The sequence below is a fragment of the Molossus molossus genome, unplaced genomic scaffold, assembly GCF_014108415.1.
Source record: "Molossus molossus isolate mMolMol1 unplaced genomic scaffold, mMolMol1.p scaffold_m16_p_22, whole genome shotgun sequence".
Taxonomy (NCBI): domain Eukaryota; kingdom Metazoa; phylum Chordata; class Mammalia; order Chiroptera; family Molossidae; genus Molossus; species Molossus molossus.
In genome coordinates, this window is record NW_023425358.1 from 34,149,103 (window position 1) to 34,175,212 (window position 26,110).

At 42.4% G+C, this 26,110-nt stretch overlaps 1 protein-coding gene across 1 annotated transcript in view; it reads right to left on the reverse strand.

Annotated features, from left to right (window-relative positions):
• Nucleotides 1-26,110, reverse strand: part of IFT81 (intraflagellar transport 81) — a 51,451-nt gene that overhangs the window by 8,701 nt on the left and 16,640 nt on the right. Inside the window, exons 10-15 of the mRNA XM_036276501.1 lie at nt 25,706-25,801; nt 24,116-24,262; nt 8,687-8,836; nt 6,673-6,801; nt 5,120-5,209; nt 626-712 (exon numbers count right to left, since the gene is read on the reverse strand). Of these exons, the coding sequence (XP_036132394.1) occupies nt 626-712; nt 5,120-5,209; nt 6,673-6,801; nt 8,687-8,836; nt 24,116-24,262; nt 25,706-25,801 (699 nt within the window). The remainder of the gene's footprint in view (nt 1-625; nt 713-5,119; nt 5,210-6,672; nt 6,802-8,686; nt 8,837-24,115; nt 24,263-25,705; nt 25,802-26,110) is intronic.

The window sequence follows — 26,110 nt, forward strand, 5'->3', positions numbered from 1 at the left end:
GTTTTGTTTTTTATCCTCACCCAAGGACATTTTTCCATTTTTGCTCAGACAGAGTAGGAGGGAGAGAGAGAGAGAGAGAGAGAGAAACATCGACGTGAAAGGGACACATCGAGTGGCTGCCACCCGCACAGCCAACCAGGGCCGGGGACAAACTGTAACCAAGGTACGTGCCCTTAGCGGGAACCAAACCTGGGACTCTCTGGACCGCAGGCCGACGCTCTAACCGCTGAGCCACACCGGCCAGGGCGGACGTGAAGTTCTTGGGGCAGGTGGGGCCTCGCAGACCGCAGTTTGGAAGGGAGATTTTAAGTGCAACCGAAGCCAGTGGAGGGTGGCCTCCGTTTTGGAGGACGAGCCGTAGGAAGGCAGGAAGGGAAGTGGGGAGCAGGCGGTGGATGACTGTGGGAGCCTAAGAAGACACGGTGGGGACTGGACTTGGTGGCAGTGGTGCAGATGGAGAATTCGGGGTGTATACACCAACTCTGAAGAAATAAAGGTCTCTGGAACTTAGGAGACAGGCTCAGGGGACCAGGGAAAAGGTCCAGGGATCTTTTGACATTGGAATCATGGAAACACGCACCCACAGGCAGTTTTTGCGCAGTTGTTGAGTTAAAAACGGTCTCACCTGTTCCAGTTTGGAGCGATTGCTCTCGAGGCCCGCTGCGCAGCTGTCGTACTGGGATTTCTTCTCCTCACACTCCTGGGTCAGCTCCTGGTGCAAAAGGTAAGTGACTAACAAGTGAGAAACCAAGGCCTGGATGGCGGCTCTGACACAATCGTGCCCTTGTTAGCCTCGTAACTGAACCCTAAGCTTCTTGGCATACTTACGAGTTCTTTATACAACAATTAGACATTTGAGAATTATGACAGATGGAGGCGCTGATAAAAACAATAGCTACCATGTACCGAGCTGAGTGCCAGGCTCTTCGTTAGGAGCTGGGGACACAACAGCGAACAAGACAGCCAAGAACCTTCCCCTCAGTTACGTTTGGACAAGTCAGCAGCTGCCGGGGGCTGTGCTGGGCAGGGTCACAGGAGCCTGGGACTCACTGGACCTAGCCCAGGCTTGGGGATCGGTGTGGACAACTTCCTAGAGAAACGGATACTACATGGAGGTAAGAGGGATTAGTGAGCGTAGTTACAGCAGGGAGGACGGGAGGAGAATGTTCAGAAAAAAGGGCGCTAGGTATAAAGGCTCGGCAGCTACAGAGAAGACTTCGGAGGTACGTGTAGTCTGCTCTGCTGGGGTGTGTCTGGGAAGTTCGAGAAGAGGCTGAGGACCTCGGCAGGGACCTGATCAGCAATTTGTAATCCATGTCAGGGTGTCTGAGCTTCAGCCTTGAATAATAACAAAATCTCACAACAGTTCCTTGAGATACTGATCTCCCCACAGCATGCTTGGAGAAAGTGAAGAAAGGCCAAAGATTATACTGCTGGAAAGGTGTCAGGATTTGAACTCAGGCGGTTTGAGTAGTTTAAAATTTTCTCCTAATGTAATATTTTGAATGAGGTCATCTGAAAATCTACTACAATGCCTAGAGATGCTAAAAGTATCTACAGCCCTTGCCGGTTTGGCTCAGCGGTTAGAGCGTCGGCCTGTGGTCCCAAGAGACCCGGGTTCTGTTCCTGCTAAGGGCGTGTACCTCGGTTGCAGTTTGTCCCCGGCCCTGGTTGGGCTGTGTGGGAGGCAGCCACTCGATGTGTCCCTTTCATGTCGATGTTTCTCTCTTTCTCTCCCTCCCTCCCACTCTATCCGAACAAACTATTGAAAAATATCCTTGGGTGAGGATAAAAATAAATAAATAAAAAGAAAAGTATCTACAAACGCTTGATAAGGTCGAACAAGCATCCTTTCCATCCAGAGCTGAACTCAAGTCCCAAGGAAGCAGAGGAATTACCAGGGACTCGTCAGGCACGATGACACCCTGCGACCGCCCTTGGTGAAGGGAGTTGGGAACTGTTAGTCTTGGTAACAAGAGTTCAAGCAGGGCAGAGGCCAAGGTCCTAGGCCTGCGCAGGGTGGGCTGTTAGAACTGAGAACCCCACAGTGGATCCAGTGTTCTTCCACCTGGGAGCCCGCGAGTACAGGGTTAACCCCAGGCCTGGACTGCGGCAGGGCAGCCCAGAATGACCTTGGCACAGTTTCCTTGGGAACGGGAGAGGTAACACCGTGGGTAATGTCGTGTGTGCTTCCTTTGTTGTGTGGGACTGCATCTGGTTTAGGGTGACTAACAAAGTATAAAAAATTGGTGGAAAAAGGAGCTGTGGCTTTTGTGTATCCAAGTGACCGCAGCACCGGAGGCCCGAGGGGCCAGCCATACCCCTGCCGGGGAAGGGGCACCGGGAGTGTACTCAGGTTGCCGCGGGCCTCTGGTGAGATGAAGATACCTGAGCAGACCAAAGCCCTTTGCGGGCCCAGCCCAGCGCCAGACGGGTCAGTAAATGCGGCTGTGCTGCTGCAAAGGCGGATGGAATAAAGGGGCCCGACCTCGCCAGGTTTGGGGTTGAATTTACCCGACCTGCACGGTCTCAGAACTTTCCCACGCTGAGACGTGAACTCAGAATGAGCTCCCAGTTTGCGACATTCCTAAAACACCTGGCAAAACATCTGCAAAGCCAGTCTGGAGGGACGCACCATCCATCCCAGCTGCCAGGATTCAAGAGCCAACACCTCAGAGAAGCCCGCAACCCCGAAGTGTAAACTGTCAGGAGATGAGCCCCTGGGCGCGGGGTCAGAAGGCACGCAGACGGCAGGGCTGTCCTCCGGGGACCAGGCACCAGGAGCAAGCCTGTTCCACAAGTAAGCTCAAAATACACGCAGGAGGAACCGAAAACAAAACCTTCAAAAGGGGACAGTGAGCGAAAGGAGCCCAAAAGGAAAATCACAGTCATTGAAATGAAAGACTAAATGTGGCATAAACATAAGATTAGACACAGCTCAGGAGACAAAAGAATGAACTAGAAAATAGAGCTGAAGAAATTATCCAACTTTCATCACAGAGAGACAAAAAGATAAAAATATGAAAGTGAGCCCTGGCTGGTTTTGCTCAGTAGTTAGAGCGTCAGCCAAGGACCGAAGGCTCGAGGGTTCGATTCCCGGTCAAGGGCACGTACCTGGGTTGCAGGTTCGATCCCAGGCTCCAGTCAAGGTCATGTGGGAAACAACCAATCGATGTGTTTCTCTTGTATCAACATTTCTCTCTCCCTCCCTCCCCTCTCTCTAAAAATCAATGGAAAAATATCCTCAGGTGAAGATCAACAACAACAACAACAACAAATATATATACACACATATGAAAGTGAGGTTAAACAATAGGGAAGAGCCCAACTATGTCTAACGTACATCTAGTATGAATTGCTGGACAATAGACGAGAAAGACCAGGGGAAAGAATATTTGAAGATCTTATGTATGTAGAATTTTTCCAGAGATAATCGAAAACAAAAAGCACAAATTCCATCAGAGCAAACAAAACCAACCCTATACTTAGAACATGGCAGTGAAACTGGACAACACTGAAGACAAAGATAAAAATATTAAAACCAATCATAGAGAAGACAGTACCTAAAAAGAAATGACAATTAAACTGATTGTAGACCCTTCAACACAACGAGAAATCAGAAAGCAATAAAAATAATCCTTTTTCTGATCATGCCACTACTTAAGAAGAATAAAGATGGTTTACTTATAGTAATGATTCTTCACTGAGAGAACCACTACAAGAAAACAAAACAAGACCCTGGCCAGTGTGGCTCGCAGGAGAGCGCCGGCCCGCGGACCAATGAGTCTGGGGTTTGATTCCAGTCAAGGGCTCATACGTCGGTTGTGGTTTGTCCCCAGCCCTGGTCGGAGTGCTGGAGGCAACCAGCCAATGTATCTGTCTCTCTCCCTTTCTCTCCCTTTCTCTCCCTCTCTCTCTCTCCCGCGCTATCTGAAGATAAATAGAAAAATACCCTCGGGTGAGGATTACAAAAAAAAGAAAACAAAACAAAACAAGGAAACAATTTCAGGAAGAAGGAAACTGAATCCAGAAGGAAAGGATTAAAATGCAAGAAGCAACGGTGAAAAATGCCAAATATGTGGGTAAATCTAAACAGGAAATGATGTAGAAAGTAGTAGTTATAATGGTAACGATCACCATGACAACCACTTTTGGATCTGAAGAAATGAGATGGAAATAAAATACTGGAGGATAACAACACACGTAGCAGGAGAGGGTATTAAGTTATTCTAAGGTCCCTGTGTTGCTTGAGAGATGCTGACTAACTTTAGACTTTACACCAGGAAAATATATGTTAAAACTTAAGAGGAAATAGTATCAGAATAGAGGAAGATAGAAAAGAAAAGAAAGGGGGAAAAAGATCAAAGACAGCAGGACTGGTGCAATGGAGGGTAGGAAAGAAGAAAAGAAACAAAGAAAAAGCACAGCAAATAGGAAGCACAGAATAGAAATAAACGCCCATGCACCGATAATAAGAGTAGCCCTGGCCGGTGGCTCCGCTGTCCTGTACACCAGAAAGGTTGCGGGTTTGATGCCCAGTCAGGGCACATACCCAGGCTGCAGGTTTGACCCCCGATGGTGGTGCATATGGGAGGCAACCAACTGATGTTTCTCACGTTGATGTCTCTCTCTCCCCACCTTCCTCCTCTGAAATCAATAGGAACATATCCTCGGGTGAGGATTTAAAAAAAAGAGTTGAACGTAAATGGGACTAAAGTCACCAATCAAAAGACAGATTACAAACTAGCTGTAAGAAACGATATCACACCAAATCCAGCTATATGCTATTTATGAGACAGACGAAATCAAGGACACAGAAAGCTGGAAGTGAACAGAAATAAAAATATACCAAGCAGCCCTAATGAGAAGAAAGCCGGCACACTTATATTAACAGCAGACAAAAATAAGCTTCCTAGACAAAACATATTTACCAGGAATAAAGAGTCAAAAAATAATAATAAAACAAATAGTTCATCAGGAAGTTTTTTTAAAAACCTGGAATCCTTTTTTAACAATCATTTGTTTCCTATAAATTACCCAAGTAGAATATTTAGGACTCTGATCAGTACATGTCAACAAGATAAAATGCTAAAAGCATCACAAGAGCAAATCCACTCACTTGACACTTTTGACGCAGCTCTCGTAGCTCTTTGATAACTGGGGCTAGAGCTGACTTCTTTTCGGATACCAGCGAATTCAGTTTTTTTACCTGTCATTTAAACAAAATACATGACCTCTAAAAAAGAATGCAAGAGAACAAAAATACGACATGCATAAAGATATTTACTGAAGTGTTATATCCAGTAGAAACACTATACATTCTTTCTATGCCAAACAACAGGGAAGTGACTTAGTAACTCTTGATTCCTCAATAAGATGGAATACCATTGAGCCGTTCAAAGTATCAATTATTAAGACTGCAAACCAATACGGGAAAATATTTATAATCTAACATTGAATGATTAAAATGAAAAGTTGCCTGTATACAACTACAATCAGGTTGCTGTGTAAAACGATAAGCAATTTTGCTGGTTATATAAAATATACATAAACATGGATGAGTGATACTCAAAATACTTAATAACCCAGCAGTCACAATGGACACCAGCCACAGAGCTGACCACGGTCTTGCTGGCCTCGGCTGTGCTAAATGCTCATCTTTTTAGGAGTCAGATTGTGGTGAGAGGCAGGGGTTCTGGGGAGCGGCCAGTCTGGGGCAGCAGCTATTTACCAATAAGGAAGGAAGGAGTTCAACGTTTTAATGCCTCATGGGCTGTATGGTACATTCTGGCTGAACAGCAGCTCTGAATATGGAAAGATACCAAGGACATATAAAAAAATAAAATCATTTTACTAGGGTAGTGGGATTTGGGAAAACTTATTTTTTTATCTTCAATATTTTCTTGATGTTGTATAATTTTTATACATTTTAAAAACCACAAAATGCGCCCTGGCTGGTGTGGTCGGTCCAAGCACAGAAGGGTCAAGGGTTCGATTCCTGGTCAAGGGCACATACCTGGGTTGCAGGTTTGATCCCCAGCCCTGGTTGGTGAGTGTTTGGGAGGCAACCGATTGATTTGTCTCTCCTAATTGGTGGCTTTCCCTCTCTCTCTCTCTCCCCCCCTCCCTCCCTCCCTTCCACTCTAAAAATCAATGGGAAAAATATCCTTGTGTGAGGATTAAGAAGAAGAAGAAGAAGAAAAAAACTCAACCATAAAATACATAAACTATTACAAGCTGAACCTTGCTAGAATGCAAAAATTCAAAAGATATTGATAGAAACAGATGAAAAAAATAAACTATATGCTGAAATGAAAATCTGAATGTTTCACTGAAAATTGGACAAGTCTAAAAATACCTGCCTTCTATAAATGATATAAAAACACACTGAAGAGCCCTGGCTGGTTTGGCTCAGCAGTTAGAGCGTTGGCCCTCGGACCAATGAGACCCAGGTCTGATTCCGGACAAGAGCATGGACCTTGGCTGCGGTTCGTCCTCGGCCCAGTTGGGGTCGCACGGGAGCCAACCAGTCGATGTGTCTCTCACATGGATGTTTCTCTCCCTCTCTCTCTCCCACTCTCCTCCCTCCTAATCTTTGTAAGGATAAATGAAAAAATGTCCTCGGGTGAAGATTTAAGGAAAAAACAAGACACTAGAGAAACGTGCGATCACCATTTCAGACATGTCATCCAGCGTCCGTCCTTTCATCTCATCAACCTCACTCTTTAGCGCAGAGACTCTTTCCAGCTCTTCTTGGGTGTAACTGTACCCAGATACACCCCTTTTCTCCTCAGTAGTTTGCTAAAGTAAAGAATACAAAGAGCTGTCAAAAGTGGGGGCCATAAATTGGGTATCAAAACCTTGATGACCCCATAAGAAGGAGCATACAGATTTAATACACAACGATCAAGTTGTAAATAAACTAATTTAGAATCCTAAAGGACAATCTTCATTGACTTCAACAATAATTACATATCTTTGTGTTATAAACTTACACTAAATTTTCCTATCTTCGGGTACAGAGGACGTATTTACAATTTTACACTTTAAAATAATGCTATGTACTTAGCGCAGAATCTAAAACATAGGACACACTCAATAACTATGTGATGAATGAATTCTCAAGATCCAATTGCATTTACACTTGCTTACTCACCCAGTATTTGTTAGATGCCTTAATGTGCCAGGCACAGTTCTAGGCAGTGAACAAAACAGGGGGAAAACTCCCTCCTTCACAGAGTTTAGTCGCATGAGATAAACAATATGCAAACAAGTGGAGCACAGATAGCGTGAGGCGAGAGTGGGGTTGAAGCCTTAAGTAAAACGGTGGTTCGAGGCCTTCCTGAGAGTGGCATCTGGGGGGCCCTGAGGGAAGCAGGGGAGCAAGCCACGCAGGTACCCGGCGATCAGCAAGTGCAAGACCTGAGGCAGGAGCGCACCGGCCTGTCCATGCAATAGTGAGGGGACAGGCAGAGGGAAACACCACGAGACTGAGGTGGGGGGTCACAGAGGACTCAGCTGGTTTGCTGGGGCAGCCTCAGTTTATGTCTACTGTCCTCAGCATTCTCAAAATTGTCCTCGTTTAGATGATAAATCATATTGTTATCTTATTTTTAGGCCAATGAAAGAGCTTGGACTTTTTGTGTTTTTGTTCATCTCCACCTGGGGACACTTTTTGCCAGCTGGGGACTGGTGGCCTGAGAGGGTGAGTTCCAGTCTTCAGGACGGAGCGCAGTTAAACCAGTGCCCGGTGCGTGGTGCTGCGTCCCAGCAGACGGGAGTGAGTGTCAGCGCTCACCAGGTCTCCCACTACCCACCGAGGGACCGTACTCCCCTTCCCTGGTTCCCAGAGTGGGCACGCGGCCACCAGAGGACCCCTTCAGAGACCCTCTGCACCTAATGCTCTGACCACCATGCTGTCACCTGGGCTCCTCGTGCCAGGGGACCAACAGGCAGAGAAAAGGGTTATTATATTACAGGACATCATAAGGCTGTTAGTTACCCTAAACTCAGCAAGCATAGAAGTGCTTACTGCTACATTAAAAATAAACCAATCAGCCCTGGCCAGATTGGCTCAGTGGTTAGAGTGTTGGACAGTGGACAGGGAAGGGTCACTGGTTTGATTTCCTGTCAAGGGCATGTGCCTGGGCTGCAGGTTTGATCCCTGGCCCTGGTCAGGGTCGTTCGGAAGGCAACCAATCGATGTGTCTCCCTCACATCCATGTTTCTCTTTCCATCTCTCCCTCCCTCCTTACCTCCCTTCTCCTCTATCTAAAAATCAATAGAAAAATATCCTTGGGTGATGATTAACAAAAAACAAGCAAACAAAAAAACCCACAAAAATACTGAATCATCCTGGTCGGTGTGGCTCAGTTGGTTGCACATCGTCCCAAGCACCGAGAGGTCCCAGGTTTGATTCCCGGGCAGGGCACATCCCCCAGATGTGGGCTTGATCTCCAGCGAGCGGGTGCAGGGGCAGTGGATTACCGATGTTTCTCTCTCGCTCCCTCTCCCTCTAAAATCAATAAAAACATATTCCTCCCCCCAAATAAATGAATCAGCTTATATAATATCTCCGTAATTAATAAAAAAACAATAATTGTATGATTTTTTTTCCAGTAAAAATAAAGCTATAACCCATAAACCTCCCAGTATTTATACTTTTAGCACCCCAAGATAATATTACCAGTTGATGTTGAATATTTTCATGACGTTGCTTAAGAAGTTCTTCTGTCCTCTGCAAGAGACCAAACTCTGCTTTAAATTCAGCTATTATCTGTTGCTTCTTTTTGAATACTGTACTCTTGCTTCGAAGTTTACTGACATATCGTTTGAACTGTAAAAGAACACAAAATATAGTTTAATGAGTAGAAAAGTAGTTGCTAAATATCACACATAATCTCAATGCATTAGAAAAACATTCTTTTCTACTGTCTAACACATGTCCCAAGTATATAATAACAATTTAGTTTTATTAGAAAAGTTAAAAAGACTGCTCAATTTTTTGGATCTGTCTAAATATTATAAATCCTTATGTGAAAACTATCCATTTTGGACTTTACAAATAAGAATTAGGAGAACAGAAACTCAACCCTCCAAAAGCTAAAAGGTTAAAAGAAGGAGGAAATGTAGGAGAGCAATTCTGGCTGTAGTCTTACTATAGCACCTCCTCTGTATTGCACTATTTTTGTAGCATTGGATCTACCGGTACTAGTTGAGCCAACCAGAAGAGTCACTTGGAGACACTATTTATCATTTAAGAAATGTACCGTGACCGTATACTGTAAGAAGCATCTTAGACATTGGGGTAAAACCCATCCCACATATTAAAAAGCTAAGAATACTAAAAGTTAGTGGGTACTCATAGTTGCATAATTCAACTATTTACCTACTAATGATATTAAATTTATAGTTACAAATTTATACTCCAATGGAAAGACCCTAATATTAAGTAAGACCAACCAGAGCTTAGAAAAGCAAATACATACTTAAAGAAATTCATTAGATGAGTACTACTTATTAACCATTACGCACTAGGCCCTGTGCCAGACACTGAGACTCTAACTCCATACAAGGTACTCATACTCCTGCCTTCATCAAGCTCAAGGAAGAACGCGGAAAACGAACACTGAATTGATGTTTACGACCATGGTGAACATTATGAAGAAGTAAAGGGGCTCTGAGGAGTTTAACCTGGGTGGGGATGAAGGTAGAAAAAGTGGGGTTGGGATTTAGGGGAGGGAGGTTATGGCAATATTTTCTAAATACATATATTTAAGTCAAGGCTGAAAAAGTGGGGGTGAGGTAGAGGAAGGAGGAAGAGGCAGGGGAGCGCATTCCAAGTAGAGGAAACAGCAGGTTTCAAGGTCAAGAGGCACTGGCTCATTACAAGTATTGCCCGAGCTGGGCCACTTGGCTCAGTGGATTGAGCTTCGTCTCATGTGCCAAGAGGTCACGGGTTTGATTCCCCATGAGGGCACATGCCCAGGTTGCAGACTGGACCCGCAGCAGGGGGTGTGCAGGAGGCAGCCAATCGATGTTTCTCTCTCAATGATATTTTTTCTCTCCTTCTCTCTCCAAAATCAATAAAAACAAACTTTTAAAAAAGAAGAGCACTACCCAATATGAGAAGCAAATGTGGGAAATTTCTGGTATTTCTGAAATAGAACATAACGCTTTTTAAAAAATCAAATTCCTGCCCTGGCCGGTTTGGCTCAGCGGTTGGAGCGTCAGCCTGTGGTCCAGAGAGACCCGGGTTCGGTTCCCGCTAAGGGCGCGTACCTCGGTTGCAGTTTGTCCCCGGCCCTGGTTGGGTCGTGCGGGTGGCAGCCACTCGATGTGTCCCTTTCACGTCGATGTTTACCCCCCCCCCCCATCTGAACAAAAGATGGGAAGATGTCCTCGGGTGAGAATAAAAAAAAAATCAAATTCCTCTCATGTACCATTAGTAGTAATAATTTTTGGATGCTTTTTACTACATAATATACTTTTTTCCTATTCTATCCTTTTATTAATTACATTATAAAGAAAATGTCCAGAATACGAATCTGGCCTGTTACATTTAAACACATCACGTAAAAACAAAAGTAAGCTTCCATATTATCTAATATGCGATAATTCTTTGAGAATCGTAGCCTTTTAATATCCAGTCCATTTTAAGGCTAATTTGGGGGAGTTACTATTTTATTTATTAAAAATTTTTTTTAATGTATTGATTTAGAAGAGAGAGAGGAAGAGAGAGAAAGAAAGGGAGACATAGATTTGTTATTCCACTTATTTATACATTCATTGGTGGATTCTTGTATGTGCCCTGACTGGGGATCAAACCCACAACCTTGGCATATTGGAACAATACTCTAATCAACTGAGCTACCAGGGCAATAATTTTATAAATAATAAAAAGTAATAAATGTATTGCTGAAATTTTAGAAAACAGAAAAAGAAGGAAAAAATTTACTGAAAGCCACGATCTCAACGCAAGCTCTATTACTGTTGGTATTTTTCCTTTTAAATTTTACAGCTAAATCTAAGGTCAGTGATTCTAAATTTGTAAGGTAGTAAAATAGGAAGTAAAAGATTTCTAGAATTTGGGTATTTATTTTTCTTAAAGACTTAATTCATTCTTGAGTAGTCAAAGAATCCCCTTAAGAAGACTAAGACCAAAAATTCTTCAATAAAAAATAACTTCTAATCCCTAGTTTAGACATCATTCTAAAGTTGACTTAAACTTAGAAAGAAATAAAGAACACGTGTTTTAGAGGAATCAAGTTCAAAATATTTTTCTGTCCATGATTAAGGCGGTTTTAACATAAAGGATTCCAGCCCACACATGGCAAATTATCAATGGGTGGATTACACTAATGGCTTTACAAATTTAAGTCATACCAATGTACCTAGAGTCTAATAACTTGCAATTTTTCCTTTTAAAGAATAAATGTGTAAGCCTGACATAACCACAGACTCAGAGTCCCTGGGGTAACTATGTGTGTTCTATTAAAAGTGTCCTGGGCAAAGTGCCCAAAATGAAATCCACCCTGCTCATCTGCTCTCCTGTCCTATCGAGGCCAATTTTCCCCTTCTCTCTCTTGTAGTCCTCCACAACTATTTTTAAAAGCAAAAAGCTATAAATGTTTTTGGTGAAAGAACAAACCCACCAATTACTCAATGTGCTCTATGCTGATTGGTTATCATTTGACGTTTATTGGACAAACTATTTAAGGGAAGGGTAGCTGGGGTCAGATTAATGATGGTTCCATACAATTAAGCAACAGGTGGCCAGGGACACACACTAAGGGCCCTACTACTCCGAATGAACCAGAGGAAAGAAAATGCATTATCAATGTTTTTCTTCCACTGGAAGTTTCTTTTGTTAAAAAAGAGAAAACAGGCCCAAAACGAGTCACTTTAAATTAAGCCGCATGTCACCAAACCAAGACTTGACACCTGATTTAATTATAGTTTTGGCCTCTCCCAGGAATGGAATCTTAAAGCAGTCAATCAGGAATTACCTGGTCAGCACTAGAGAGGTAATCTGCCTGATAGACCCTTGACATCCCCTAAAGGAAGGCGACCTCGCCACAAACAATACGCTTTGGCTGGTATAGCTTCCTTGCCCAGCTCTCTTCTGTCTATAGAAGTCTTCCACTTCGTACGCTCTGGCTCCTCTCGCTCTGCTAAACGGGGTGCCGCCGGATTCATGAACAGGTGAACAAAGCCAGTACGAGTAAACAAATTTACTCAGTTGCAATGTTTTTTAAACACTTCTATCATTTGGATTTCAGATTATTTCTGAATTGTCAAATTACAAAAACAAAACCATGATGAACATATTGAATATAAATCTTTAGGCACATTCTTTTATTTTTTCATTTTTTAAAATCTTTATTGTTGAATGTATTACAGATGTTCCTCATTTTTGCCCCATCGACCCCCCTTTTCCCCCCTCCCGCCCCCTCCCACCTTTTCCCACACTGTTGTCTGTGTCCATTGGTTATGCATACAAGTTCTTTGGTTTATTTCTTCCCACCCCCAAACTCCCTTCCCTTTGAGATTTGTCATTTTAGCAATGAATTTGTACTTATTAATCCCTTCACCTTTTTCAGCCATTCCTCCAAGCTCCCTCCCATTTGGCAACCTACAAAATGTCCTCTGTATCTAAGAGAATGTTTCTGTTCCGCCTGTTCATTTTGTTTGTAGATTCAATTGTTGATAGCTATGTATTCACTGCCATTTTGTTTGTTCATATATTTTATCTTTTTCTTCAAAAAGACCCTTCATCATTTCATATAATAACGATTTGGTGGTGATGAACTCCTTTAACTTTTTCTTGTCTGGGAAACTCTCTATATGGCCATCGATTCTAAATGACAGCTTTGCAGGATAGAGTAATCTTGGTTGTAGGTTCTTGCTTTTCATCACTCTGAATATTTTTTGCCACTCCCTTCTGGCCTGCAAAGTTTCTTTTGAGAAATCAGCTGACAGTCTTATAGGAACTCCCTTTTAGGTAACTAACTGCTTTTCTCTTGCTGCTTTTAAGATTCTCTCTTTGTCTTGAACCTTTTGCATTTTGATGATGATGTGTCTCGGTGTGGGCCTCTTGGGGTTCATCTTGATTGGGACTCTCTGTGCTTCCTGGACTTGTATGTCTGTTTCCTTTACCAAGTTAGGGAAGTTTTCTGCCATTATTGTTTCAAACAGGTTTTCAATTTCTTGTTCTCTCTCTTCTCCTTCTGGCACCCCCAAGATGCCAATGTTGGCACGCTTGAAGTTGTCCCAGAGGCTCCTTACACTATCCTCACTTTTTTGGATTCTTTTTTCTTTTTGCTGTTCTGATTGGGTGTTTTTTGCTTCCTCATGTTCCAAATCGATGGATTGCTTCTTGGCTTTACCTACTCTACTATTGAAGCTGTGTAAATTATTCTTTATTTCAGTTAATGCCTTCTTCATTTCTGACCGTGCATCCATCATTTCTGACTGGTCTTTTTTTATGCTCTTGAGGCCCTCACTAAGTTCGCTGATGTTCTCACTAAGTTCATTGAGCATCCTTATAAGCAGTATTTTGAACTCAGCATCTGTTAGGTTGCTTATCTCCATTTCGCTTAGTTCTTTTCTTGGGGTTTTGTTCTGTTCTTTCATTTGGGACCTGTTTCTTTGTCTCCTCATTTTGGCTGCCTCCCCGTGTTTGTTTCTATGTATTACTTAACGAGCGGTATGGGGCTAGCTGAGACCAGATGCTGCTTGTTTAAAAGAATTTAGGAAAACCTGTAGCAGGATCCCAGACAGGCGAATCCTATGGTTAAGCAGCTGGCAACAGCTGGGTGGGCCTGAAAGTTGGGTGGGGTGGGGCGGGGCCTCACCAGGGCTGGGCTACCAGTGTGAGCCAGGTTGCTGGAGTCCCAGATATGGCGGCTGTCTGCCGCCCCAGGAAAGGGCTCACCAAAGGAACAAAGGCCTCTGGCAGCACGTTTGTCCCAGAAAAAGCCCCCTCTCCAGCCCTCGTTCCTGGGCCAAACAGCTCAGTTCTTCCCTGTGTGTCTCTGGTGCCCCTCGAGCTGCCTCCCCTCCAAGCTTAGAGGGAGAGAGTCCGATAAGTCCGGGCGCGGGCCCTTTAAGGAGCTGCCTGGGGCTCCAGCCGCCTCAGCCTCCCTGAGCCTCAGTTCCCGCTGGTTTTCCAGCCAGAAGTGATGGGGATTCTCCTCCTGGCACTGGAACCCTGAGCGGGGCACCTGGTGTGGGACGGGGACCCCTCAGTCCTCAGGAAGGACCTTCCCAGCCCAGGTGTCCTCCTGATTTTTATCCACCACGCTTGGGTGTGGGACCAGCCCGTCCCCTCCGCCCTCCTACCAGTCTCGTGTGGCTGCTGCTTTAATTCCGTAGTTGTAGGCCTTCCATTCAGCTGGATGTCAGGCGGTTCTGAATGATGGTTCTTCTGGAGTTTAGCTGTAACTGTGATGTGGTTGTGGGAGGACGGATACCGCATTTACCTACCTGCCATCCTGACCGGAAGTTCCCGGCACATTCTTAATAATTTCTACAGGACATACTTCCAGAAATGGTCAAAAGGAAATAGGGTTTTGACGCATTCTGCTCTTCAAAGTCTATGTACAAAACTTTTTATAATTGTCAGTTTTATAAGTAAAAGAGTATCTTACTTTTTTTCCTTTGTTAATCCTCACCTGAGGATATTTTTTCCATTGATTTTTTTTGGAGAAAGTTGAAAGGAGGGACAGAGAGAGAGAGAGAAACATCAATTTGTTGTACCACATATTTACGCGTTCACTGGTCAATTCCTATATGTGCCCTGCCTGGGGATCAAACCCACAACCTTGTCATACTGGGACAATGCTCCACCCAACTGAGCGACCCGGCCAGGGAAAGATTTATTTCTTAATTATTTTTTAAAAATTAAAAAAAATATATATATATATATACACACACACACACACACACACTCTCTCTCTCTCTCTCTCTCTTTAATGTTCTTATTGATTTTTTTTAGAGAGAGAGGAAGGGAGAAAGATATAAACATCGAGGTGAGAGAGAAACATCAATCGGCCGCCTCTTGCACACCCCCTACCAGGGACTGAGCCTGAAACCCAGGCACGTGCCCTGACCGAGAACGGAACCGGGACCTTTCAGTCCGTGGGACGATGCTCAGCCACGCTGGCCGGGCTTAAAAGGAGCTCTGGCATAGGAGATATGTAACAAATCCTTGGACTATTAAGGAAAAAGTTTGTATAGTGCACTATAGCAGCAGGTCAAGCAGACAAATTTGTTATTAAACTGCACTATAAAGCTTGTCACTGGGCAGGTAGGCCCATCATAGCAGCTATTACTAATCATTTAGACCAATATATATTTGTAATCTAAAGTTGTCAAGGGCAGCCATCATTTTACATGCTGAGATAATACGATTAATGCTTTAAAGTGCTGGCTTCTGGCTTTGGGACCACTTTTACGGACTCTGCTCCTTTGTGATCAAAATGGAATTTGACAGATGTTCTTTCTTCTTTAATCCATTTCATATGCTTTAGAACATTTAATAGTAATGATCAAAATCTGGGCTAGCTTTTCAAATGGACAAGGCTGCTTATATCCCTAAGTATGTAACCATTGAAATGCTTTTAAAGCTTATCTGGAACTCAAAGGTATTATTGAATTCCAGACATCATTCTGGATATTTATGTGGAAACAGGAATCTCTGTCCCTGCTGCAAACTTCCCACCTCAATAGCTGGCATGGCAACTATTTCCACAGTCATTACTTGCGAGGACTTTACAAGACAACCCTGTAATAAGTACTTTATATTGTCAAGAACCCGTGGCCCGAGAGAGCTAGGTGTGCGATGAAATAACACCAACTGCTGAAGAGCAGCCATGACTTCCCAATGGCCACATTCTGTCAGCATCTTGTATTCTGTCTCAATTCTGACTTGCAGGAAACCTGGAGAAGCCATCTTTTCATGCCGTACTTCATGTCACAAATCATTGGATTCCCGGAGGTCTGGCCTCAGAGTTGCTATTTGTTTTAAGGCAAGAAAAAAAATGTTTCAAAGGAACCTTTGTTTTCTGCTAAAATGACAGTCTTTTCAAATCACCCATCCTAACTGCTGCCATATATCTAAACACACGTACTATTCGAACCTTTGCCAATCTATTAGCATTACGCTTTTTTAATCCTCACCCGAGGATATTTTTCCATTTATCTTCAGATAGAGTGGGAGGGAGAGAAAGGGAGAGAGAAACATCGACGTGAGAGAGACACATCGACTAGCTCCCTCCTGCACAACCCTGACCAGGGCCCAGGACAAACTGCAACCGAGGTACGTGCCCTTAGTGGGAACTGAACCCGGGTCTCTGTGGACCGCAGGCCGACACTCTAACCGCTGAGCCAAACCAGCCACGGCTTAACTGCTAATTCTTTGGAGAGTTTATAATAAGCAATATGGTATATGCTGGTAGGAAATTGTTTTAATAGAAACTTGTGGCCCAGGAACATCCATCTGTGAAACAGTCGATCGTACCATCCAAGTTCTGTGCTTCTATCAGAAATAAGTCACATCACACAGCTGGTACTGTGTCGCGAATGGGTTTTTCAACTACTGTCCAAGCAGTTAACTCTCACAAACGAATTTCTTTTCTGAAAATTTTTCGAATTTGGGGTTAAAATTGTGGACTCACCTAGACTGCATGTATAATATACTACTTCTGTTACAGTGAATTGAGCCAAATTTATTTTATTCTGTTTTGTTCCAACTCCTGGGAAATTTTAGGGGCCTCAGGTCCTGACCTGAACTCTAAAGAGTAAAATGTGATTTGAAAGGTTCTAAAAATATCACAGGTTTGCCTTGGCTCACGTGGAAGGGTGATGATTCAATTACAAGTGTCAAAGTTGGATTCCTAGTTTTCGGGATCTGACAGCTGAAATAAATCTTGCCAGGATTCCCTCGTCTCCATTGCGCTTCTCTTTGAAGTATTTAAAGAAGATTTCATGGTCTTTGCAATTTATCTCTAGGATTTCTGTCGGTAGCTGTAGAATGAATTGGTTGGGCCTTTCTAAAGCTGCTTATAAATATTATCTGCCAAGCACATTTTTAAAGTAGCTATTGACAGCAAAACAGCTGAGCTTCTTGTAACGGTTAGGGGAGAAAAAACACAATGGACCCAAACCATGTACCACAAACCAGCAGTGACCTTTCAATGCATGAAGCGCCACTGGAACCTTAACCAGAGGTTCATTTGTTACTGTAAAACCTTAACCAGAGGTTCATTTGTTCAGCCCCCAAAAGCATGCATTCATTTGAATGACAGCTCTGGGAAGGGTCCTAGAATTGCATCACTGAGGCTCACTTTTTGTTTGCTTTTCTCATAATGAAAGCAGAGATTCAGAGATATCCAGGTGATTACGATGATAAAGATCAGTAGCTACAGGCTCTATTCTTTGTTCTTCCAGTAAGTGAAACAAAGTCATGAAGCTCAGACTGCTGCCTATGAAAGGGGGGAAATCGCACTTACCAACAGAACTGACTGGAGGCCACCATATTAAATGGCAAATTTAGTTTTGTGGCCAGGCATTTATTTACTCATTCATTTACTTAAATCCTCACCAGAGGACATGCTTTTGTATTTATTTATTTATTTAGCTTTATTGATTTTAGAGAGAGAGGAAGTGAGAGGGAGAGAGAGATAGAAACATCAACGAGAGAGAACATCGATTGGCCGCCTCCTGCATGCTCCCCACTAGAGACTGGGCCCACAACCTGGGCATGTGCCCTGACCAGGAACTGAACCAGTGACCTCTTGGTGCATGGGTTGATGCTCAACCACTGAGCTACACCAGCCAGACGAGGACATGCTTTGTTATTGATGTTTAGAAAGAGAGGGAGAGAGAGGGAAACATCAATGTGAGAGTGAAACATCGATCAGCTGCCTCTTGCATGTGCCGTGACGGGATTGAACCTGAAACCCAGAGTGTGTCCTGACCAGGAACGGAACCCTTGACCTTTCTGTGCATAGGATGATGCTCAACCAACTGAGCCACATCAGCCAGACCTACGGCCAGGTATTTGGAAATTACTTTGTCTATACAATGAAATAAGCAACTATGGGTAGGATGAAGAGTTACATAAAATAATTTTTCTTATCAACTGAAGTGCCAAGATATTTTTAATACTATCATCTTTCTGATGAAAAATTATATCTATATTGGATTATACACTCATTTGGGTTTTCTACTCATTTACCGATGGCCTATTACAGGCCAACTATTAAGTAAATAAATGGTAGTGAACATGAGATATGCCCGTCATCATGGAGCTGAGTGGTTTCTTAGGGGAGGCAGAAACTGAACAAGTGATCTTAACTGTGCTACATGTTACCACACACATGAGTACATTTCAGGGCTGTGAGGTGTGAGCTGGGAAAAAAATCACAGGGTATGCTTCCTGGAAGTGGGGTTACTTAAGCTCTTTCTGTTATTTTTAAAAAGTCATACTGATCACAGTAACACTGACAACTCAGTCATAATTATGACCGTTAACTATTATGCTATGATGCTATATTGTTTTTCTATCTCTTTTCACACCAATCTGTATAAAGTAAGACATTTTTAGCCCTGGCCGGTGTGGCTCAGCAGTTAGAGCGTCAGCCTGCGGTCCAGAGACACCCGGGTTCGGTTCCCGCTAAGGGCGCGTACCTCGGTTGCAGTTTGTCCCCGGTCCTGGTTGGGTCGTGTGGGTGGCAACCACTTGATGTGTCCCTTTCACGTCGATGTTTCTCTCTCTCTCTCCCTCCCACTCTATCTGAACAAAATATCGAAAAATGTCCTCGGGTGAGGATAAAAAAAAAAGAATTAAAAAATAATAATAAAGTAAGACATTTTTATGTAAAGATTTTCAAAGCATTCTAAATTATGGAAAAATGAGGTCACTTAATATTAAAATCACATCCGATATTTGAAGTTATCATAACTTGGAATAACTGCAATAATTTGCACTTTAAGTATATGTAGTTTATTGTATGTTAATTGTATCTCAATGAAGCTGTTTGAAAAAAAAAGGGAAGAAAACCCACTCTATGACAAAAGACTCTATCTAGAAAGAGACAGTTAACGGACTAGAAGAAAACAATTACTCAGATTACTATCCAGACTATATATAAAAATATGATAAATAGATAGGGAAACACATTCAACCCATTAGAAAAAAAAGAGAAACAAAATAAACAGGAAAATGACAGGAGAAATATAAATGACCAAACACGAATGTGGACAGGTACTCAATCTCACTCCGAATCAAGAAAAGTGAAACGACAGCCAAATGGTGTCAGAACGCCCGAGTGAAGCTCGAGGGTCCGGTGCTGGCGCAGAGTTCCACGCAGCAGAGGAGGCAGATGCTCTCCGCGGGCTGGGCCTGGGCTTCCATTCTGCGGAGCGCAGGGCCGCAGCCAGCTGGAGACACGCGCGGTAACAAGTGTCACCGCCGGAGGTGAACGCACTGTTTTCCATAAGCCGCACCGTTGCGTACTGCTTACTGGAAGGAACTCATTTAGCCCTCACAACCACCATATAAGGTGAGTACTGTTAATGTCCCTCCTTAGCAGAGTAGGAAAGGGAGGCACAGAGGAGTTGGGTACCATGTTAAGGTTATACAGCCAATAGGTGGCAGGACAGTGACCTGCAAACAGGTGTTCTGACTGCAGAGCTGATTCTCTTATCCTCTACCGAACAGACATGGAAAAATCTCCAAGACGTGTTATTAAAAGCAGGTTGCACAATACACACCGCATAATCCCATTCACGTTGTCAAAACCCACGAAGCAGTATCACCTGTATCTGTATTTACCTCCAGAGAGAGAACTGGAAGGATATACAAAATTTGTCGCAGTGGTTTCTCTTTGGAAATAGGACTGAGGGACTCGGACTGGACTAGGGTAGGAAGGCGGCCAGGGGACTTTGTTTTATGTGTATTCTTTGGTTTTCATACCATGAGAATGTATTTTGCAGAATGTTATTTGCAGAATCAGATTTTTAAAGATTATGAACCACGAAGTCTTGATCCAGTCTAATCTTTTTTTTCTACTCAATGCACACATTACTTCTAAAGTGTCCCTCCTCCAGCTTCCCTCCCTCCCTCCCTTCCATCCTTTCTTATCCTCACCTTTCTTATCCTCACCCAAGGATGCTTTTTTCCCATTTCATCTTCAGATGGAGTGGGACAGAGAGAGAGGGAGAGAGAGAAGCATCATTGTGAAAGAGACACATCGATTGGTTGCCGCCACAACACAGGACCAGGGCCTGGGACATCTCCACAACTGAACCACCTGCCCTTGACCAGAATCGAACCCAAGACTCCCTGGTCTGCAGGCCTACGCTCTACCGCTGAGCCAAACAAGCCAGGGCAGACTTTTTTTCTTATATCAATCAAATGTTTCTTACTAACCACCATCCACTGGTCCTATTTCTGCTTTCGGTCAAACAAACAAGAACAATATTAATCTGCATGTATGGGTGGGGGTCCCCTAGACCATCCCCAGGGTCAATGATTTGCTAGGAGGACTCACAGGACTTGACATATAGTCATACTCTTGGCTATGCTTTATAAACAGTGAAAAGATACGAAGCAAAAAACCATCAAAGGGAAAAGGCACATGAGGTGAGGGTCAGAGGAAACCTAACAGTCTTCCCCCTTAATTCCGTCAACAATGAGTTGTACCTGCGAAATGTTGCCAACCAGGGAAGCTCATTTGAGACTTGGTGCCTGGGGATTTTACCTGGGCTGCTCACCCAGGCACACTTCCTGGCCCATACCAAAATTCCCAGAAGGAAAGCAGGCATTCAGTACAAACCACACCCTCTGTCCTACAGCGTAGGCACAGTGAGCTGTTCTTATCGGGGAATGGCGGGAATCCTCCTAAAATCCAAGTTCCCAGATGCCAGCCAAGGGCCAACTTCGAAAGCAAGCTTTTCTAAGAATAGCAGCTTCAGGCCTGAATTTTAACTCTTTCTGCACACCATCTTTCCTATAATCCTTTTGATATTTAAATAAAATTCTATTACATCTCTCTTTCGCTTTTTTGTTCTCAGTTAATACATAATCAGTGATTTTTATGAAAGTTCCCAGACTTTTCATCCATTTTGCTCACCGTCATCTGGACTCCAGCATAACTACGTGCCCCTTAAAACATGAAGCCAAAACGTAAAGTAAGGGTCCAGGAATAATTTCACCATGAATAGGGTATTACATTTTTATGAATGGAGTATGCTATTTTGTATTTTAAAACTGTGTTGAGCTGACAAAACTCGAATTCTATGACATTATACTTATAATTCCATTAATGGCATTTTGTTTGTTTAAGCACAATGTTCCTACCTACCGAGATAATTCTGAATCATAATTCTGTCATCTGTCTCAGGCTGACTATTCTTTCTAATTTCCTGTCATATCAAAATGACTAAGGGTTCTAGAGCCATACTACCTCAATTCAAATCACGGTACTGCTACTTACTAGCAATGTGATCTGGGTGCATTAGCACAAATCCTCTGTGTGGCTCAGTTTCCTTATCTATAAAAACCAGGAATCACAATCATGTCTATCTCACAGACTTATTCAATGAAATAAATAAAATAATGTATATAATAAGCCCAGTATGGGGTGTGGCATATTGTAATTGCATAATAAACATTAACTGCTATTATTAATCTACATTACGGATAAAAATAATAAACAGGTAAGGGTCAAAGGCAAAGCTCCATAGCATATTTTGGGTGACTTCTCTCAGAGATACCACAATCAAAATTCTTTGAGAATATAATTTCAACCAGATTTATACTTTAATTATTATATACTTGCTCAAGGTCAAAAGGAACATGCGTGAGAGACCTGGATCCCAGCTTGGCCACTTATTAGCTGTGTGACTCTACAATCTCCCTTAACTCAGGTGTGAAATGTAAATAACAGTAACATCTCTTACAAGAAGGGAAGTGTATGTTTGCAAAGCATCCAGCATAGAACCTTGTAAAAAAGTGCCCAATAAATGTTACCCCCCACCTCATTCTCCTACTTGTGACTCCTGGTGCAGACAGTGTTCTTTCCAGATACCCTGCTACTACTTCTTGATACCCTCTCACCAACTGTGTTAACAGATGGGTGGCAAAGAACATAATTTGTTTGGTGATTGTGGTATCAAATGAAACCTCAGTCAAGTCCATCTATATTATATAATTGTAAGCATAACAAACTTCCTCCCTTTTGTCCATATGGCCGATCACTTTATCAAAGTAAAAAATAAAACGAGTCTACCAAGATTTGTTACTTATAAAATTACACTTAATGTTCCCCAATACCTTCTGCTCTTTTAGGTAATTGCCAAGTACGTGGTTTACTTGATTTGTTCTAGTTTCTGATCATTGCTTAAAAATTAACTTGACCTTATAATTTAATCTTTTTCCCCTTTGGAAAAAAAAAAAAAAAAAAAGGATGCTTTTCCTGTCAGCAGATACTTCTCCTAAATACCATATTTAGTAAAAAAAAACACATAAAGGCTAATAGCTCGGCGCTGGTTCTGTTCCCTGTATTTGTACACATGGAATAGCTAATACTGAATTAGAAGCACCACTCATGCCAAATGTGACCGTAGCAATGAGTATTTCCTCTCAACTGGGAAACATTTTCTTATGAAAAGATAAAAATGCTGGGAGGTAACATGTTCTCGTATAAAGCAACATTGCTGCATAATTAATCTTTTCTTTTTCCTGGACAGCAAGGATGTTATGAAGCGCACACTGTTGGCTTCCAAGCATCATTTAAAATAGTACCATGTCTCCAAGCAATCTCGAAGTGGATGTTAAAAGCCAAAGGAATGTTTCAATCAAGTGCTGACTTCTGAAATGTACTACTTCCCGGTGAGCCGAAGGGCATGTCGGGAGGTTACAGTCAGAAGCGCCACAGAGAAAAGTGTTTGGCACAGTGAAGGTTCACTGCTAACTTGTAATAGTATGAATTCAATAACTTTTCAAAGCCAAAGTGAGGTCTGGACTGAGCACCTTCTCAAAGTAGCTTTTGTTGAGGCCTCTCAGCTAATGTAACATAATAAAGCTGTAAGAGGTGGTAAAGTACCAAAAAAAAGCACTAAGCTGAAGATATCTTCCTTCCTTCCTTCTTTCTTGGGCTAACATTATAAAAAGGAGATGGGGAATTATATATTTGGTGCTTAAGTTTAACCATCTATAAACGACAATTATTACTTGTCCTACTACTGATCTCACGGGTCTGACAAAAGGATAAATGAAATAACAGCAATGCAAGCTATGACTGTATTTTTAACCTTTGTACGCATCTACAATGAAGTCATTTTATTAATTAATTAATTTTTTTACATTAATCTTCACATAGAGCTGGAGGGAGATAGGGAGGAAGAGAGAGAGAGAGAGAGAGACATCGACTGGTTGCCACCCGCACAACCCCAACTGGGGCCAAGGGCAAACTGCAACCGAGGTACGTGCCCTGGATGGAATCCAGGGACTCCCTGGTCTGCAGGCGATGCTCTTATGCTGAGCCATACTGGCCAGGGCTACAGTGAAGTCATTTTAATGTGCCAGTGCCACTGGTCACACACACATCACTGACAAGGTAACTCATGTGGTGATTTTGCTCAGCCCTCCATGAAATCACATTTATCAATAATTGTGATCTTTTTCTTATCTGTTCCTACTCATTTGGTTTTGCTTTTATAACTTAATACTTATAATAAATAAATCCAGTATAAATCCACGCAATTAAAGAGTGGAACTTTGGGACATTAGCTCATAAAATCACTAAGATCTGTTGTTATACGTCAGAAATACCTCAATATTACTGCACAGAGTTTTCAGTTTTCAACAGGTTTCATAAAATAAGATGAACTTCCCATTATTTTATTTTATTTTTTTGGTACGTGCCCCTAGCGGGAACCAAACCTGGGACTCTCTGGTCTGCAGGCAGATGCTCCAACTGCTGAGCCAAACCAGCCAGGGTGAACGTCCCATTATTGACATTCAAAATAAAAAAGGCAAAAAACATTAATGGTTTCAAACAAGAATAACACTCATATCCTTGTCCCACGAGAGACCCCAACTTACCTCATCTCCCTTCAAAACTTCAGTGCCATCAAGGTCACGGGTCTGATTTGTCTTCACCGACGCCTCTCTCTCTAGGCTGGCTAACTTCTCCTTTGTTTCCTGGAGTTCCTCAGCTTTTGCTTCTTTTTTACGAGAAATGATGGATGCCTAATGGAGCATTAAATATGAATGTAAAATAGAACATACACAATCAACGTTCTATTAAATTGTGAAATTATCTAGTTCTTAGATTTTACTGAGATAAAATTTCAATGTAAGGTTGGCTTCTCCAGGCCTATACCACTAAAACATCACACCGAATGCAGTGTAGGAACCTGCACGGGTCCTAATTAAAACAAAACAACGGCCTGGCTGGTGTGGTTCAGTGGTTGAGCATCAACCCAGGCACCAAGAGGCTGCTGGTTTGATTCCCGGTCAGGGCACGTGCCCAGGTTGTGGGCCAAATCCCAGTGTGGGACATGCAGGAGGCAGCCTATCAATGTTTCTGTCTCTCTCTCCTTCTCCCTTCCTCTCTCTCTAAAATCAGTAAAGGAAAAAAAATAAATAAAACAAAGCAACAAAAAATGAAAAAGAGACAATCAAGGAAACTGGAACACTGACTGGGTATTGGCCAAGACAGGGATGGGCAAAAGTAGGTTTACAGTTGTACAAACAAACAATACAATAGTTAATACATAATAATACAAGAATAAACTCTGTTTCATGTACTCACAACTGTAAACCTACTTTTCCCACCCCAATATTAAGGAATTATTAAGATTTTCCCATGTGGTATGTTGTTAATCTTTTTTAAGCCTTTATGTTTCAGTGATACACTCGGAAGTGTTTGTAGATGAGATGATGTGACGTCTAGACTGGCTTCAACGTGATCCCGTTGGGCTGGGGTAGAGAAGACATAAGAAGGCCATGATTGCTAAGGCTTAGGGGCACGTACGGGTTCACTGCACTATCTCCTCTACCTTGGTGTATGGTTGAAATTTTCCATTAAAAAAGGTTTTGAAAAAATTCTAACATCCTTGAATAATGCTGTTACATAGCTCAGTATTTTCTGAGGTTACAGAATGCTCTTCACACTAAACTCCTGCCTGGGTTCTTTTCAGAGAATCCACGGCTTTCATCCGAATCTTTTGTCTGGAAATACATAACATTTATCTAACATTTATCTTACAATCTAACAGCTGTGGGGAAAATAATAAATGCCTCAGCACTAAAAGGTAATGAGTTCTATCCTTGCAAACCGACTTTAAACTTAAAACAGTACAGTGTCTTTAATTCATTAAAGATAATAAATATTTATTATATTATTTATTCTATCCCTTAAGGTAACCTTTCATTGAAACAATCCAATTCACATTCACAGATGGAAACACACAGTGAGCAGACACAAAGGGAACGGAGCATTCCCAGGTGTACTGCATTTCAAACTTGGACACACGTCTTCGTGGCTTTTCGCATCAATTCCTTGCTGTAATCCGGAGATCAGCAATGACAACACTGATCGCTCTCTTCCTTCTCACTCACACTACAGATAGCAGCCTGTGGAGTCTGCGCGGTCAGAGCCGAGTACCTGGGCCAAGAGACTGCTCTTACCTGTTGCCTATATAGTGAGAGTTTGCCCTCAATTGGCTCATTTCTCATCATTTTCTTTTCAATCAGCTGATTGATCTGTGTGTTTACTTCACTGATCTAAAACAGTATGAAAATAAAAAAGGGTTAAATCTCTTCCTATGATTATGAAAAGTGAGGGACAATTGGCCAAACCAAAAATTTCCAGTTCTTATCATCAATGATTTGACGGGGGGAACAGTTCCATCATGTTAGAGGGGTTGTTATGATTACTTTTAAAAATAATTAACATTTCACGGTTCGTGATAAATATTTACACAATATTATTGCTTACATGGATTTAACCATCCATATCGAAATTATAATGAATATTCGGCATGAAATATTTATATATTATCATGAAAAGGATAATTTCTTAAAATCTGAGGC